Raw genomic sequence first — 15,858 nt, 5'->3', positions numbered from 1 at the left:
TTTTTTTTTTTTTTTTAAGTATATGTACTTACGTTTAAGATATCTCCAAGGGTGTGACATTTCCACTTATAAGATTTATGACTGTTTTCACGATTATGTTCTTCTAGGTGATAAACCCTATGGCATTTCAGAAGCATGTACGTTTTGCCTGTATTTTGGTAGTTCAATCACAAAAAGACTTGTGTTATAGCACTAGTTTCTTAAGAGCTCTAGAGAAAACTGAAAAAAGATTTTAAGATGTATCCTTCAAATATCCAGGCCCAACTGTATTATACTGAGGCAAACAGATTTTGACAGATTCTTTATTTATTGAATGAGTAAATAAAAGTAGAAATGCTGACACAGCCATCGTGTTGATAATTGATAAACAGCCATGATATTTCTACCTTCCACCAAATAATTGCATTCATTACTTTTGAGGTATTGCCAAGCAAGGTAACATTTTTGTGCTTTGTATGTCTTAGGCTTATGTAGTGGAAGATAGTAAGCAGCTAATTTTGGAAGGTCAGCATCATGTTATTCTTCGCACTATAGGAAAAGAAGCCTTTTCATGTCCTCAGAAACAGGTAATAGTAATGTTTGCTTTGGGTCTTCTTGTGAACTTGGGGTTTTTTGTTTGGTTGGTTTTTGGGTTTTTAAAGGGATCTGCTGGTATATGCAGGCTTTTATATTGAGATTTGAGTGAGGGGTTGGTGGCAGACGACTAATTAGAATGAGAAATGAACATAAATAAAATTCATTAGCATCTTGTAAGAGTATTAGATACACTTGTGATCTTGAGGTTTCCTAATATTCTGTATTGAATCTAGAATTCATAGTTACAAAAAGAATTGATTTGCTTGAGAGGAAGGGAAACATGCCTTTGCCACTGCAGAACTCCAGAGGAGGCATATCGTGAAATGTAAAGGCCCCTGGAGTTGTGCAGCAGCTGGGAATAGTATTTAATATGTTTTCTCATTTCTCATAAAATACTATTTCATCTTACCAAAAAGTTCTTGTATATATGAACAAAATTTCCAGTAATTTGAACCATGACCTTGTATTGCATTTCTAAATAATGAATCTTAATTTCAAGCTTTCTTACATATTTTTGAAAACTTATTTTGAAATAATTTTCAAACTTGCAGAAAAGCTGCAAGAATTGTGTAAAGAGGGACTCTCTTACACCTTTTACCAAGGTTCACCAGTGGTTAGCATTTTACCTTCTTTGCTTTATCATTCTTCCTCTGTTTATGTACACATTGATTTTTTTCTTAATTATTCTTAAGTAATTACTCTCAAGTAAATTTGCAGACATCCTTCTCCTCTGCCCCTATTTACTTCATTGAGGATTGCAATGAATAAGAATAATCTCTTAAATAGCGGTGCCTGGGTGACTCAGTCAGTTAAGTGTCCGACTTCGGCTCAGGTCATGATCTCACGGTCCGTGAGTTCGAGCCCCGCATCGGGCTCTGTGCCGACAGCTCAGAGCCTGGAGCCTGCTTCGGATTCTGTGTCTCCTTCTCTCTCTGCCCTCCCCTGCTTGCACTCTGTCTCTCTCTGTCTCTCAAAAATAAACAAACATTTAAAAAAAAAAATCCTCTCCCAAATCATAAAAAAAAAAAGAATAATCTCTCAAATAATCACAAAAACCATTATTAAATTCATGAAGTTTAACATTGATGCAGTACTCCTGTATAGTCCATATTCAAATGCCATCAGAGTTCTCCATTTTATCCTTGTAACAGTTTGTGTTTTCTTACCAGGATCCAGTCCAAGATCATACATTGCATTTACTTGTCCTGTTTCTCTAGTCTCCTTTAATTTGGGACAGTTTCTGAGCCTTCATTTGTCCTGTGTCATATGATATCTTTGAAGAGCATGGGCAAGTTATTTTAATGTAAAATAATACCTTTTTGGTTTTTTCTTGTTTCCTCAGGACTAGATTAAGGTTATACATTTTTGGCAGGGATACTACAGAAGTGATGTTATGTCCCTGCCAGTGAATTACATCAGAAAGCTCTTGATATTAATTTGTTTCATTATCAGTGATGGGTCACACTGATAAGGTCCACCTTATTTCTCTACAGTAAAGTTACTGTTGTTTCTAATAAGTAACTTGTGGAGAAATAATTTGGGCCTGTGTAAATGTCTGATTTCTTGTTAAACCTAGTTCCACTAGTTTTAGCATCCACTGGTTGTTCTACAACTTGAATCAGTTTTTACTTTGATGATTACTAATGGTAATATTCCATTAGGTTTAATGAAGATATCAAATTTAACCCTGCATCTATTTCTTAATATAAGAAAATTGTTTTTTCCCCTTTGAAGTCCCAAGTTTTGGTTGTCTATGTTACAAACTTTTGATAATCTAGAATATCTCAAACATAGGCAGAATAAGTATTTAGAAAAGGAAGAAGTGATTTAAAAAAAATTTTTTTTAATGTTTGTTTATTTTTGACAGAGAGAGAGAGAGACAAAGCATGAGTGGGGAGGGGCAGAGAGAGAGGGAGACACAAATCTAAAGCAGGCTCCAGGCTCTGAGCTGTCAGCACAGAGCCTGATGCAGGGCTTGCCGTGAGATCATGACCTGAGCTGAAGTCAGATGCTCAACTGACTGAGCTACCCAGGTACCCCAGAAGTGATTTATATAAAATATATTTGTATTCTTGGGGCCCCTGGGTGGTTCAGTCAGTTAAACATCAGACTTTGTCTCAGGTCATGATCTCTCAGTTCCTGAGTTTGAGCCCCACATCAGACTCTGTGCTGTTAATGCAGAGCCCATTTCAGATCCTCCGTCCCCCTCTCTTTCTGCCCCTCCCCTGCTCTCTCTCTCTCTCTCTCTCTCTCTCAAAAATAAACATTTACAAAAAAAGTGATATTTTCATTTTATGTACCATGAATAGCATATCCTTTTTATTTCTCTGTATTTCACTTTTGAAATATTTTATATTCTCTTTATATGGTTAACTGAGCTTGGGACATAAAGCGGTTTCATCATACTGTGAATAATAGATTTGGAGCCCAAAAACTTTCAGATTGATGATCTAGTATAAATTACTTGCATAACTTAATGAACTTTAGCTTACCACTCACTTGTAAAACCAGGATAATAATTCTTTACACCTTGTCTGTCTTGTGGTAGAAATGTCATAAGGTAGAATCAGATCCTTATTATCAAACTGCTGCACAAATATTTAGTGCTGATTGTGAAAATACTTTTTGCTGCTCTAAAGCTGGGAGGGGGGAAACCTTTTAAATATTCTCTTAGTAAATTAGCTTGGGCCTTTGGTATCCTTTTCATGGCTGTTGTTCATGTATTTTCCTCCTAATAAGTGGCATATAGAAATTTATAACTTAGAAGTCTCAAATAATAGCTTATTTTTTGATGATTGGAATATATTAAAAAATACATTTTTTTTTAACTTTCAATTGAAGTGTAAGATAAATACAGAACAGTTGAATAGCTCATTGAATTTCACAAATTGAAGAATACTCCAGTATAACCAGGACCCAGATAAAGAAATAGAACATAACCAGCACCCCAGAAATTCTGCTTCTGTTCTCTTCTTTCTTCCAGAGTAAACCTCTAGTCACTTTTCTCTGACTTATAAATCAAAAGCAAATTTAGGTCTTGCTTTTACAGCTATGTAGATCAGGGATCAGCAAACTTTTTCCAAGAATAAGCAGATGGTAGGTAATATTTTAGGCTTTACTGGCCAGAAGGTCTTTGTCTTAATTACTCATCTCTGTTGGTGAAGTCCAGAAGCAACCATATGACAGTATGTAAACAAATGGATATGGCTATGGGTCAATAAAACTTTCTTTCCAAAAAACAAACAACAAAAAAAACCCAGGAGGCCGGCTGAATTTGGTCCATGGGCTGTAGTTTGCCAATCCCTGGTGTAGATCAATGTCCAGCTAGGCTAGCAAGAAATTAAAAATCAAAATTTTCCTGGATGGTAAAGGGAAATAGAGAAAAAATGGTTAAGAAAAAAATACCACTAGAAAGGGAACAATACTCTCTGTTTTCATTTAGATGATAATGATATTGAAATGTTTACAGTATGCCTGACATTGGCTATATTGAGACTTTTACATGTATGTTAACCTTCAGTTAATACAGATGAAGGATTACAATCTATAAAACACAGCAGTCTATTTTCAAAATGAAATTTTAAGGCAACTTTAGTTCTTTATTAAAACAGATGCTATACAATTGAATGTCTGTAGCTTAAGTACTAAGGAATTTTACTAGATGAGACCCACAACAGATTTTGAAATTATTATAAGACTTTTTTATAAATGAGGAAATTAAGTCTTAAGATATTAAATGCCTTATCCAAGATCACAGAGCTAATATGTGAAATTGTTGGAATTCAAGTCTAACTCCAGCATATAATAAATAAGGAATGAATAAATGATTCTGATCCTAGATTCTTTTTTTTTTTTTTTTTAAGCTTATTTATTTATTTTGAGAGAGAAAGGGAGAGAGCATGAGCAGGGGAGGGGCAGAGAGAGGGAGAGACAGAATCCCAGGCAGGCTCCACACTGTCCGTGCAGAGCCTGACATGGGGCTCCAACTCACAAACTGCGAGATCATGACCTGAGCTGAGATCAAGAATCACACACTTAACCGACTGAGCCACCCAGGCGCCCCTGAGTCTAAATTCTTTATCCTAGATTATATCGCAGATGATTCTATTGGTTTAAATAACAGCAGAAAGTATTGTTCATGCTTTCCCTTATCTCAGCTGTTTTTAACTACTTTTGTTTATGCTATATTTTAACAAGACAGTGTTTTTATTGTCATATGTATATTTTTTTCTTTTCTCAGGAACCACCAGAAATGGAACTATTAAAATTTTTCAGGCCAGAAAACACTACAGTTCCTTTAAGACCGTCAGTAGAGCAGCTTTCTAATCTCATTAAAACGAGTCTTCACTATCCAGAATCATTTAATCATCCATTTCATCAAAAAAGGTCTGAGGCTTATTTTTGTTAAAATTTTTCTACGTGTGCACACCCATGCAGAGACTCTTATTTATTTAAACGATAGCATTAACCCAAATATTGATGAAGAAATTTAGAATAATATTGAGTATCTGTAAAGTGCTCTTAAATATTTTACCCTTTACTCTGATTACTGTATGTTGCACCTGTGGTTAGAGATGGCTATTTGCCTTAGACACCTCAATTGCCAAAAGTTTATGGTGGGCAAGTTTATCACTAAGTCAAAAACAAGGAAAAAATATGTTATTTGTTTTTGTGTTGGACACAAATTAATTGTAAGAAATGACTATAGTATAGACTCATCAAACAGTTCAAGTTTTAATAGCATCATTTACTTAAGATTTACTAAGTGCCAAACTTCTTGGGGAATGATGTTCAGTTCAGTTGAACAATGAAGTTCAAACTGTGTGGGTCTACTTATACATGATCTTTTTTATTGTAAATGTGTTTTCTCTTAAGGGTTTTCTTAATATTTTCTTTTCTTCAGCTTCTTTTATTATAAGAATATAGTATATAATTCATATACCATACAAAATATGCATTAATCGACAGTTTATGTTATTGGTAAGGCTTTGGGTCAACAGTAGGCTATTAGTAGTTAAGTGTTAAGGTAGTCAGAAGATGTATATGATTTCCGATCGTGTGGGGGTTGGTACCCCTAACCCCTGTATTGTTCAAGGGGCATCTGTATTTGCAATTTTGGTAAGTAGGTTGATTATATAAACTTAAGGTTCTGTAAATAAAAAGTCCTAAATCAGATGACACTTCAAAAAGTTGCTGGTTTGCAGGTATAAAAACATGGAGAGAAGTCTATTAGAATCAGTCTATAAGTGAAAATTGAAGGTATGGATTTTGGTGAAGTCACCCTGGGTAGGGGTGGGGATGAGGTGGGATAGAACAAAAAGAACAGTGACCTGCAGAACAATGACATCTGAGAGAAAAGCTAAGGAAAAAGAAATCCGTGAAAAAGACTGGTTGAGAAGTAATTAGGAAGAAAAGATCAATGAGAAAGTGATATCTCAAAAGTTCAGTGAGAGAGAAATGGGTTAACTGTTTAAAATGCTGCAAAAATGTCCAGAGCCTGGAGCCTGTTTCCGATTCTGTGTCTCCCTCTCTCTCTGCCCCTCCCCCGTTCATGCTCTGTCTCTCTCTGTCCCCAAAAAAATAAATAAACGTTGAAAAAAAAAAAATTTAAAAAAAAATGCTGCAAAAATGTCAAATAGTAAAAGGATGAAAAGGTTACTTATTGGATCTGACAATGAGTGACTACAGTCATTTCCTCCCCGCCCCCCACAAAATTAACACCCAAATAACCAAACTACCTGTATTCAGGAAATAAAATATTGCTAGCATCACAGAAGCCCGCTGGTACTCCCTCACAGTCACTACCCTGCCCCCCCCCCCATATTGGTAGTCATTTCTTTGCTTCTTTTTATAATTTTCCCAACTAAGTTTATATGCATCTCTAATTTTGATTTTCATGGGGCATTTTTTGAACTTTATTATATAAGTGGAATTATACAGAGTATCTTCTTTTTATGTCCAGCTGCTTTCGTTTAATATTATGTTAGTAATTGTCAGCCACTGCATGAAGCTATAGCATTTTCATTGCCATATGAATATGTTTGAACGCACTGGAATAATTTACTCTCTTGATGGACTTTGGGATTATTTTCATATTTGAGCTATTTTGAATTCTGTGAATAATCTTGTGTATAATCTCTCGGTTTATGTGAACTTGCCCAGCCCCCCTTATTTTTGCATACTTATCTAGGAATTTTTCCAAATAGTTTGACCATCTTGTACAACTCACCAGCAGTTCCCTTTGCTTTGTATCTTTACCACCACTGTTGTCAGATTTTTAAAAATTTTAACCATTTAAATTATTTATAAAATTCTTTTTGTCCAGGTCTTAATGTTGCTCTAATATGCAGCTGTAGTTGAGGGGGAAGATGGTATGTTTTATCCCTATCAATCTGTCATGACTTCATGTACTTTCATGGGAAATTTGGATTCCCTGATATTTCTTTTTTTTTTTTTTAATGTTTATTTACTTATTTTTGAGAGAGAGGAGAAGGGACAAAAAGGGAGAGGGAGAGAGGGAGAGAATCCCAAGCAGGCTCCACGCTGTCAGTGCAAAGCCTGATGGAGGGCCTGAACTCATGAACTGTGAGATCATGACCTGAGTCAAAACCAAGAGTCAGACACTTAATGACTGAGCCATCCAGGCCCCCCCCCCCCCCCCGCCCCAATGTTTCATTGTAACCCATTGTTCTACTTTATCAGACCTATCCTGCTTCATATCTTAGATTCCATGGTGTTTCTTTTTAACCATAGCAGTTAAAACCTTAGCTGTGCTTTAGAGGTAAGGATATTTAGGAATTGTCCACATGATTCAATTGGAGTTAAAAAGCATCATAGAATCTGGGAATCTAGCATGGAATTATGTGAAGCAGGGCAGGTGTGATCAAACTAGAGTAGAGTGGTGGGTTAAAAATAAAACATCACAGAATTAAAACTGTACACAAAGTATGTGAAAACAAGGCAGGCTAGATAAGGATGAAATGTGGCAGTTTTTTCCAGCCCTTGCTGCCCATTAGAATTACCTGGGGAATTTTTAAAGATTCCAGTGCCAGTTAAATCAGAATCTCTGGGAGTAGGACCCAGGCATCTGTATAAGTTAAATGTCCTCAGATGATACCAGCATGTACCTGTATCCATCACTGTTGCCACAGAAATGCTTCACAACAAACCACTCCAGAATTTAGTTGCTTATAAGGCATTCTTATACTCATGGATCCACAGATCAGCTTACCATTTGGCTGCAGCTCACCTTCAAGCTGTGGTTGGTTGGGTTCATGTCTGCACCACATATATTTTGGGCTCAGTGCAATGGGCAGCAGCTACTTGGATATGTTCTTCTTATGGCATATCTCTGGAGTACAAAGGTGAGTTATACTGAGATAGCACATTTAAGGCTTTTGTTTGCGTCAAAGACATTAATATTCCATTGGCCAATTAGCCTCACCTTCACATCAACAAGAATGACTCCTAGTCCCACAGTGGGAAGTAAATAATGGCTAGGGGAGTAAATAATGAAGTGAGGGGAGTAAATAATGGCTAAACAGTAATTATAGTTACACCTCAGCCACCAAGATGGAGAAGCACTGATGTAGAGGGCCGGAGTGGTTGGTCATCCTTACAAAACTAAGAATAGAAGGGTACTTGAGTGAGAGAACTGGAGAAATGGGAGATGGTTGTCAGAGAGTGGAGTGACAGTATTATTTCAGAGGTGGCTATTTTAGGTGACTAAAAAAAAATTACAATATGGTTAAGGAAGGTAGATGGATGAGTTTTGAATAGTACTGATGGTTATGGAGGTGGTATGAATTTGGGAAGGTGTTGAATGAGTTATCTACTTAGTAAAGTTGTCAGGATTGAAAAGAAGAAAGCAAATTCCTGCTGAAGCTTTTAACTGAAGCCAATAGATGATCTGGAAGAGAAGCCTTCGAGCAGTGTCTCTCACGTAGGTGGTATGCCTCTGCTTCCCAGACGTGTAAGATGAATGGGAGGTGGGAGGTCAAGCAGATGGTTCCCTCATCTTTACCTCAGATATTTCAAAATACTCATCCTTTCTCCCTCCCCCAAAGAATCTGCTGTACTGAGTTACTATTTTTGGTTTTAGTATTTTAGTATGAGGACATAAAAAAAGATTAAAAACCATGGAGTAATATGACCAAAAAATGGATGTTTTGACAGAAGGGGTAGGAGGAAGAAATCATCAAGAAGTGGCATTGAGAACTACATTAATGATACATTCTGACCCGAGATATGGAAGCTGTTGGAGGAAACACAGCATCTAATGTTGAGAGGACTGTAGAGGAAGCTGTGTATTCAGCCAAATTTCAGTTAAAGCAAGATATAGAAACATAGACATTAAGGGTCTAGGGGAGTGTTCTTAATGTAACATAGAAATGTGGGAGGGAATGCGACAGCAGGAGGTTTGGTTATGTCAGTAGCACACAGATCATACAGGAACAAGAATATGAGGAAGAATATTTGACCAGAGATAACAGAGGTGAAACACTGGGTTTAGCTGCCATAGTTTTCAAAATAAGAAGTCACATTAGACATTGTTTATGGAGCTTTTGAGCATTATTCTCAGCACTTAGCATATTTGATCTCACCTAATCATAACAAACCCAAGAGGTAGGTACAGTTGTTCCTAGTTTGCAGTTGAGAAAACTGAGGTACAGAATTATTGAGTAGATATTTGAACCTTAGTCAAACTGTAGTATGCTTTTATTAATGCTAAATTTGGTGGTGGGGGATAGTTGTCAGCAGTTTGGTCTCTAGGGACTGTTTGTGCCTCATCAGATTAGCATTTTTCAAAGACTATTAGTATAAAGTGTTTTTGTTTTTTTTTTTAATTAATTTTGAGAGAAAGGGAGCAGGGAGAGGGGCAGAGAGAGAGAGGAGAGAGAGAATTCGAAGCAGGCTCTGCATGAGAGAGACCATGAGATCATGACCTGAGCCGAACTCAAGAGTTGGACACTTGGGGCGCCTGGGTGGCTCAGTCGGTTGAGTGTCCGACTTCAACTCAGGTCATGATCTCACAGCTCATGAGTTCGAGCCCCGCATCAGGTTCTGTGCTGACCGCTTGGAGCCTGGAGCCTGCTTCGGATTCTGTGCCTCCCTCTCTCTCTGCCCCAACCCCAGCCCACTTGCATTCTGCATTTGTCTCTCTGAAAAATAAATAAACATTAAAAAAAAAAAAAAAGAGTTGGACACTTAACCAACTGAGCCACCCAGGCACACCTAGTTTTTACTATCTCTTTATTCTTTGTGTTTATAGAATAAAATATTAATACTAGTATGTAAGCAGGCTTCATTTGTGCCCAGGTTATGTCCATTTATTATATTCTTGATTTGAACATACACCAGTCTATTCATATATCCTCTTCCGTCACTGCCTGTCCTTTCTGTGCTTAGTAATGCTTTAGTAATTTATTAATTCTAAAGTGATAGGAGAAACTGGGTTACCTGAGAAAATGTGTCCACTTAAAAAGGCTTTCCTCATAATTTGTTCTATAGAAAGAATTTTCATATTCTCTGTAACACAATGGCTTTTATGCAAATTTGGTAGAAAAGCAAATGTCAATCTAGTCCAAGTTCCCAAAATAAATTTCAAGAAACATAAGGAGAACAGGATTAGTTGTTGGCATTTTCATGATTTATTTTTTTCTTCATTGATCTGAGTTTTACTTTGTTTTTCATTTTGAGACATAACCACTTAGAAACACTTGGGTGTTTTTTTGTTTTGTTTTGTTTTTTTGTTTTTTTGTTTTTTAGTAGTAGCTATAATAAATGGAAATAAGATGGTTTTGTGGATGTATATATTCTGGGATTTAGTATGCAAGTATTGTAGTAACAGGTTTTTCTTATATACACATAATTTGTCTGGAGTGATTTTGGAACTCAGTTTTTTTCTCTACTTGAATCTGATTAGTTTTAAGGAGATTGTTAGGTATTCTTAAGTGTTATTTTCAAGATAGCTGATTTAAAAAAGAAAATACACAGCTTAACCTTTTTCGTTTTTCTTCCACAGCCTTTGTTTAGTACCAGTCACCCTTTTACTTTCCAATTGTTCTAAGGCTGATGTTGATGTAATAGTTGATCTTCGGCATAAAACAACAAGGTAAAGATGTATTTAGTGCAAGATTGTTTTGTGGCTTAAGATTGATTTGAGAACAATTTAATTATGGATATAATTACCTAATGTGGATAGAGAAAGTTTATTCAGGCGTGCCCTGGGTGTTTGGTTTTACAGAAATGTTACAGAAGACTTACAGAGGGTTGTCTCAGCATTACAATAGTGATAAAATAACAAGCAGTTTCCAAAAGCAGCGAATTGTTTTGATTGGAGACAATTTTTCAGAAAAGTTTGTTGGTGATAAAAAACTCTAAAATTGAATATCAGCAAGTTTGTGATAGAAGAGTTTTTAAGGTTTTTTTTTTGTGTGTGTATGATTGTAAAATAATACTTACCCAAAAATACAGGTACATACTTCCATATCTGATACCTCAAGGCTAGATGCTTTTTGGAATTCAGAAATTTTTGGATTTTTGGAAAAGTAATATGAAACGTGAATGGATTACTACTACTGTATAAACACTCCAAATAGGATCTGGGGCAGCTGTATGGAATCCAGACATGTCCTATGTATGATTATGTGTGTCATAAATTAATGCCTTATTGGTAGATACTGGGTTCCATTTTTCAGCATTATAAATGGTTTCAGTATTATAAGCATTCCTGTATATGATTTTTTTTTAGGTACAGATAACCAATTGGTTAAAAGCTGAGGTTTGAAATCAGGTTCCATTATTTCCCACCTGCTGTTGTGAGCATTAAATGCAATAATGCTTGTGCCTACAACATAGTAACTATTAATAAATGTTGACTATTAGAGCAATAGTAATACTAGCTGTTTTCATTGTTGTTATTAAGAAACAGTTGGCTTCATGAAAAAGTTTCTAGAAGTAGAATTGCTAGATGAAAGGGATGTGTTACTGAGACTTGGGGAAAATTTTTATAAAACCCTTCAACTTACCATTTTCCTTCTCCCACATAGTCCAGAAGCATTGGAAATCCATGGATCATTTACATGGCTTGGACAAACACAATATAAACTTCAGCTTAAAAGCCAGGAGATTCACAGTTTGCAGCTGAAGGCATGCTTTGTCCATACAGGTGTTTATAACCTTGGAACACCTAGGGTATTTGCCAAGTTATCGGACCAAGTTACAGTGTTTGAAACGAGTCAGCAGAACTCCATGCCTGCCCTGATCATCATCAATAATGTGTGATGACTTGCAAATTTGTACTGAAATCCACAAGAATCAGTTTTATTTTACTGAATGGGTTTTAACAGCAGTATTTGTTATACCTAACTTGTTATGGAGGTTGGTGTCGGGTCACTGCAAAATACTTTCGACTTGTCAATCTGTTGATGATGCAAAGCACGTTGGACTGAGAATACTCATATTCTTTTTTTGTATTTCTTTAAACCCTGGTAATAATTTACATGCTCATAATACGGAATTTCAACATAGCCACGCACCTTATTAAGCCCTATCTTAAAAACCAGTGTCTAAGTCTGCTGTTACAACATATTGATGGTATATGAATATTACCAGATGATTTTGAGGAAGGAAAGGCCTTGTTGGTGATACTCCTGTTAAGCCATTAGTCTATAAATTCCAGCTTTACTGTGAAGTTCTATAGAGTGTTAAATACGGATTTTCCTGTCTTGCTTCACACGATTCTCTAAAATACATTTTGAACTTTGGTTATAGAGTCTTCATACTTCAGTATCTGGTGGTTCCTATGGCTTATACATAACTTTGTAAAAAGAAAAAAATTTTTTCTGATGCTTTGAATATAGTTTTGAAAGGAGTTTGACTTTTTTTCCTCATTCATCTCAGTATAGGGTGCACTATTTCACAATATGAGATTTTTTGTCATTTAAATTATCATATTCTTTATTATGTAACTTTAACATTTGAGTTGATCTGTTTAAAATATGAATCTCAAGTTAATTAAAAATAAGCTTTTCAAAAATGTATTATATTTATAACAAATGTAAATAGAATAAAGACATGCTATTCACTGTATAGATTTATTAGATGCCTTTTTTTAATTCTGAGGACATCATATAGTCTTTATTTAAAATGAATGCTAACCATATTAATTATAGCAGGACAAACTAGTTTCCTGAGAAAGCCTTGTTTCCAAACATGAAGTACAAGGCTTTGTTCCAGTAGTCCTTGGTGGCCATGTTTACATGAGCAAACAAATTTTGTCTGTAAATATGTCATGTCTGACACCCAGTTACAAATTTGGAGAATTCTTTAATATCCTGGGAGAAAGGAAGATCATGCCTACTGAACTATTGAAAATAACCACATTGCAGACTCTGATGCTGGGTATGGTAGACGAGGTGATTAGCCTTCCTGCTGAAGAAAAGTAGACTCTAGACAAAAGAGAAGAAAACCTCTTACAAAAAAACAAAGTGTTAACAGTATAGTCAGTTACTAGTGGACCAAAATCTAGAAGAAAGTCTAGAGGTCTAGAAAGTCTAGATCAACATTTGAGGCTACTTTGCCTTGGGAGTGTTTATCTACTTAGGAAGAAGCAGCCGATGCACAGAGCCTTATGTTTGACATATTTTGAAACAAATACAGGTCAGGAGAAATCATCGGAACTTCTGAAGCAAGGAGACAGTATTTGGAAAATAAGCACAAGAAACTAAGGGACCTACTGGGTTCAGTGAGAAAATTTTATGTTTATCTGGAGTCCCAGAAGGAGGAGAGAGAGGGTAGGGCAGAAGTGGTATTTGAAGAGAATCTCTGAGAATTTTCCAAGATGAACACCAAATTACAGATTCAAGTGGTTTAGTAAACCCCAAACAACAGAAATATAAAGAAGCCTATATCTGGATGCCACGTAGTGAAAATGCTGGGAATTAAAGAAAAGGGGAATACAATCTTGAATACAGAAGACAATTGGTAGCATAACTGATAGCATACCTCGGAATGAAAATAATGGAAATCAGAAAAAGGGGGGGGGGTATCTTCAAAGGGCTGAAAGAAACTAACTGCTAAGCCAGAATTTAAACTCAGCAAGAATACTTTCAAGAATGGAAATGAAACATATTTTAAGACAAAACCAGAGAGTTCATTTCCAGGTGGCCCTAGGATAATGATGTCTACCTAAATCTTCACCTTTCCCTTCATTCTGCAATTAAGTATACAAATCAAGAAGAACAAGTGAAGCCGCACCCAACTCCTACCTTTAGCATAACTAGACAGAGAATACTGCTAATTTGAAATTATCTGTACACGGAGAATCTAGCACTGAATTGCAGCAAACTGTCTCAAGCATCTACTACAAGCCTTTGTAGAGAGTGGAGGTGGGGAAGACAGGAATCCAGAAGGAACTGTGGAAAGGAGCCAAGAGAACACAGGGGTTAAGGGCCAGCTGAAGTCACTCTCAATGTCTACCCTCACTGCAAAAGTACTCAACAAGAGGGGCACCTGGGTGGCTCAGGCAGTTAAGTGTCCGACTTCGGCTCAGGTCGTGATCTCACAGTCCTTGCGTTTGAGCCACGCGTCAGGCTCTGTGCAGACAGCCTGGAGCCCGCTTGAGGTTCTGTATCTCCGTCTTTCTCTGCCCCTCCCCTGCTCACGCACTGTCTCAAAAATAAACGTGAAAAATTTTTTTTTTAAGTACTCAACAGGAGATCTGGCAGATGGAGCTCTGATAGGCTTTGCAGTGGGGCCTCTTAGGAGCAGCAAGAAACAGGGTCCATTCATCAGGCAGCTAAGGAAATGGGAATAACCTTATCAGTTGGCTACTTAGGAGAGTATTGAGTATTATGAGGCTTGTGCAGCTCAAAGAATTTACAATCTCAACAGAAATTTTTTCATTAAGTTTCACGCCCTTAGGCCTGATTTCCAGAAGACTCCATTAAAATGCAAATAACCTGTGAGTGCCGTAATAACCAAATTGATAAGATTCGTCAGGCTGCTTGTAAGAGCAGGTCTCGGCTCCTGGTGGCATGGGACACAGGAACAGTGCCTAGAAGGAAGGTGAGGAGTGCTGGTGGGAGGTGCAGGGGTGGGGGCGGGGATTGGAGGAGCCAAAGAGAAACTTGATCCATCTCATGCTTTTGCTAGGGCCAGCGCTGTTTGATAATATCCCATTGCTTGTTTCCAGGGTTATTGGGCTGTAGTTTGGGGCCTCAGAAGAGTTTGCACGTCCTGTGTTTCCCCCCTCCTCCCCAGGTTTCTGTTTTGATCTTTAAGCTGTGATAGAAGTCAGCTTTACTAACCAACAGTTTGCACTTCCTTAGCTGTTGAATTAATTATGCTGTACTTGGTGGGAGGAAGGGACACATCTGAGAATTAGATGCTTTTGTGAAAGGCACCCCCTCCCCAGTTCATTTTTTGCATTTGAATGGTATGTGTTAGTTCAGCAAACATTCCAGGAGGATTATTTCAAGGCTATTATCTGTTGATTAGAAAGTCTGGTTTCAAAATAACTTACTAACCAGAGGAGAGGCTCATTTGACTGGGACCGGCAACCCCCAGAATTTTACCACAAAACCCTGATACACGCAGTAAAGGAAGAGGAGGAGCTCTTTCCAAGGCTGGCCTCTGTAATTGAAGGAGGACGGGCTGTGGTGTGGGCCAGAGGGAGCCAGGCTCAGCCAAGTCTGAAGCAGGTGGAACCTCAGCCCCTGTGCTTTCGGCAGTTGCCACAGTTTATTCTAGTATGTATCCCAGCAACCTTCTAGGGGGAACTGCACAAAAGTGAGGAGAGATCAAAATACCTCATTTTCCAGATTCAAGAACTTTGAAGATTCAAAACCTGGCCACAGAGCAATTTCTGTTAGGGTTGCAGGGGGGCGCCTGGGTGGCTTAGTCAGTCGAGCACCTGGCTCTTCATTTAGGCTCAGGTCAAGATCCCAGGGTTGTAGGATGAAGCCACATGTTGGGTTCCGAGCGGAATGTGAAGCCTGCTTGAGATTCTCTCTCTCCTGCCCCTCTCCAGTCGAGCACATGCTCCCTCTCTCAAAACAAAACAAAACAAAGCACTTCTGGGTCTTAGGCTACTGCTCATCTGTTCCTGACTCTGCATTCAATGCCGTCTTGCTCTGGTGAAGTTTGAAATTATCCATAGTGGGAATATTTACCCCAGGGGCATCAGATGCTACACATTAGGACTTGATGTATTGATGTTTGCTGTTTAGTTCTCAGAGAACAATGGGGAATATAATAATGTAGGTTAAAAGTGTTGCA

At 37.4% G+C, this 15,858-nt stretch overlaps 1 protein-coding gene across 5 annotated transcripts in view; it reads left to right on the top strand.

Moving 5' to 3' along the window:
* TRAPPC8 (trafficking protein particle complex subunit 8) overlaps positions 1 to 12,669 on the top strand; it is an 84,131-nt gene extending 71,462 nt beyond the window's left edge. For all 5 annotated transcript variants that reach the window (XM_043558543.1, XM_043558541.1, XM_043558539.1 and 2 more), the window contains 4 exons: positions 465 to 566; positions 4,817 to 4,962; positions 10,601 to 10,690; positions 11,628 to 12,669. In XM_043558543.1, the coding sequence (XP_043414478.1) occupies positions 465 to 566; positions 4,817 to 4,962; positions 10,601 to 10,690; positions 11,628 to 11,862 (573 nt within the window). In that variant the 3' untranslated portion in view covers positions 11,863 to 12,669. The remainder of the gene's footprint in view (positions 1 to 464; positions 567 to 4,816; positions 4,963 to 10,600; positions 10,691 to 11,627) is intronic.
* The last annotated feature ends 3,189 nt before the right edge of the window (positions 12,670 to 15,858 follow it).

This window comes from Prionailurus bengalensis, chromosome D3 (genome assembly GCF_016509475.1).
Source record: "Prionailurus bengalensis isolate Pbe53 chromosome D3, Fcat_Pben_1.1_paternal_pri, whole genome shotgun sequence".
NCBI lineage: Eukaryota > Metazoa > Chordata > Mammalia > Carnivora > Felidae > Prionailurus > Prionailurus bengalensis.
This window is presented reverse-complemented; position numbering and strand designations above follow the sequence as displayed.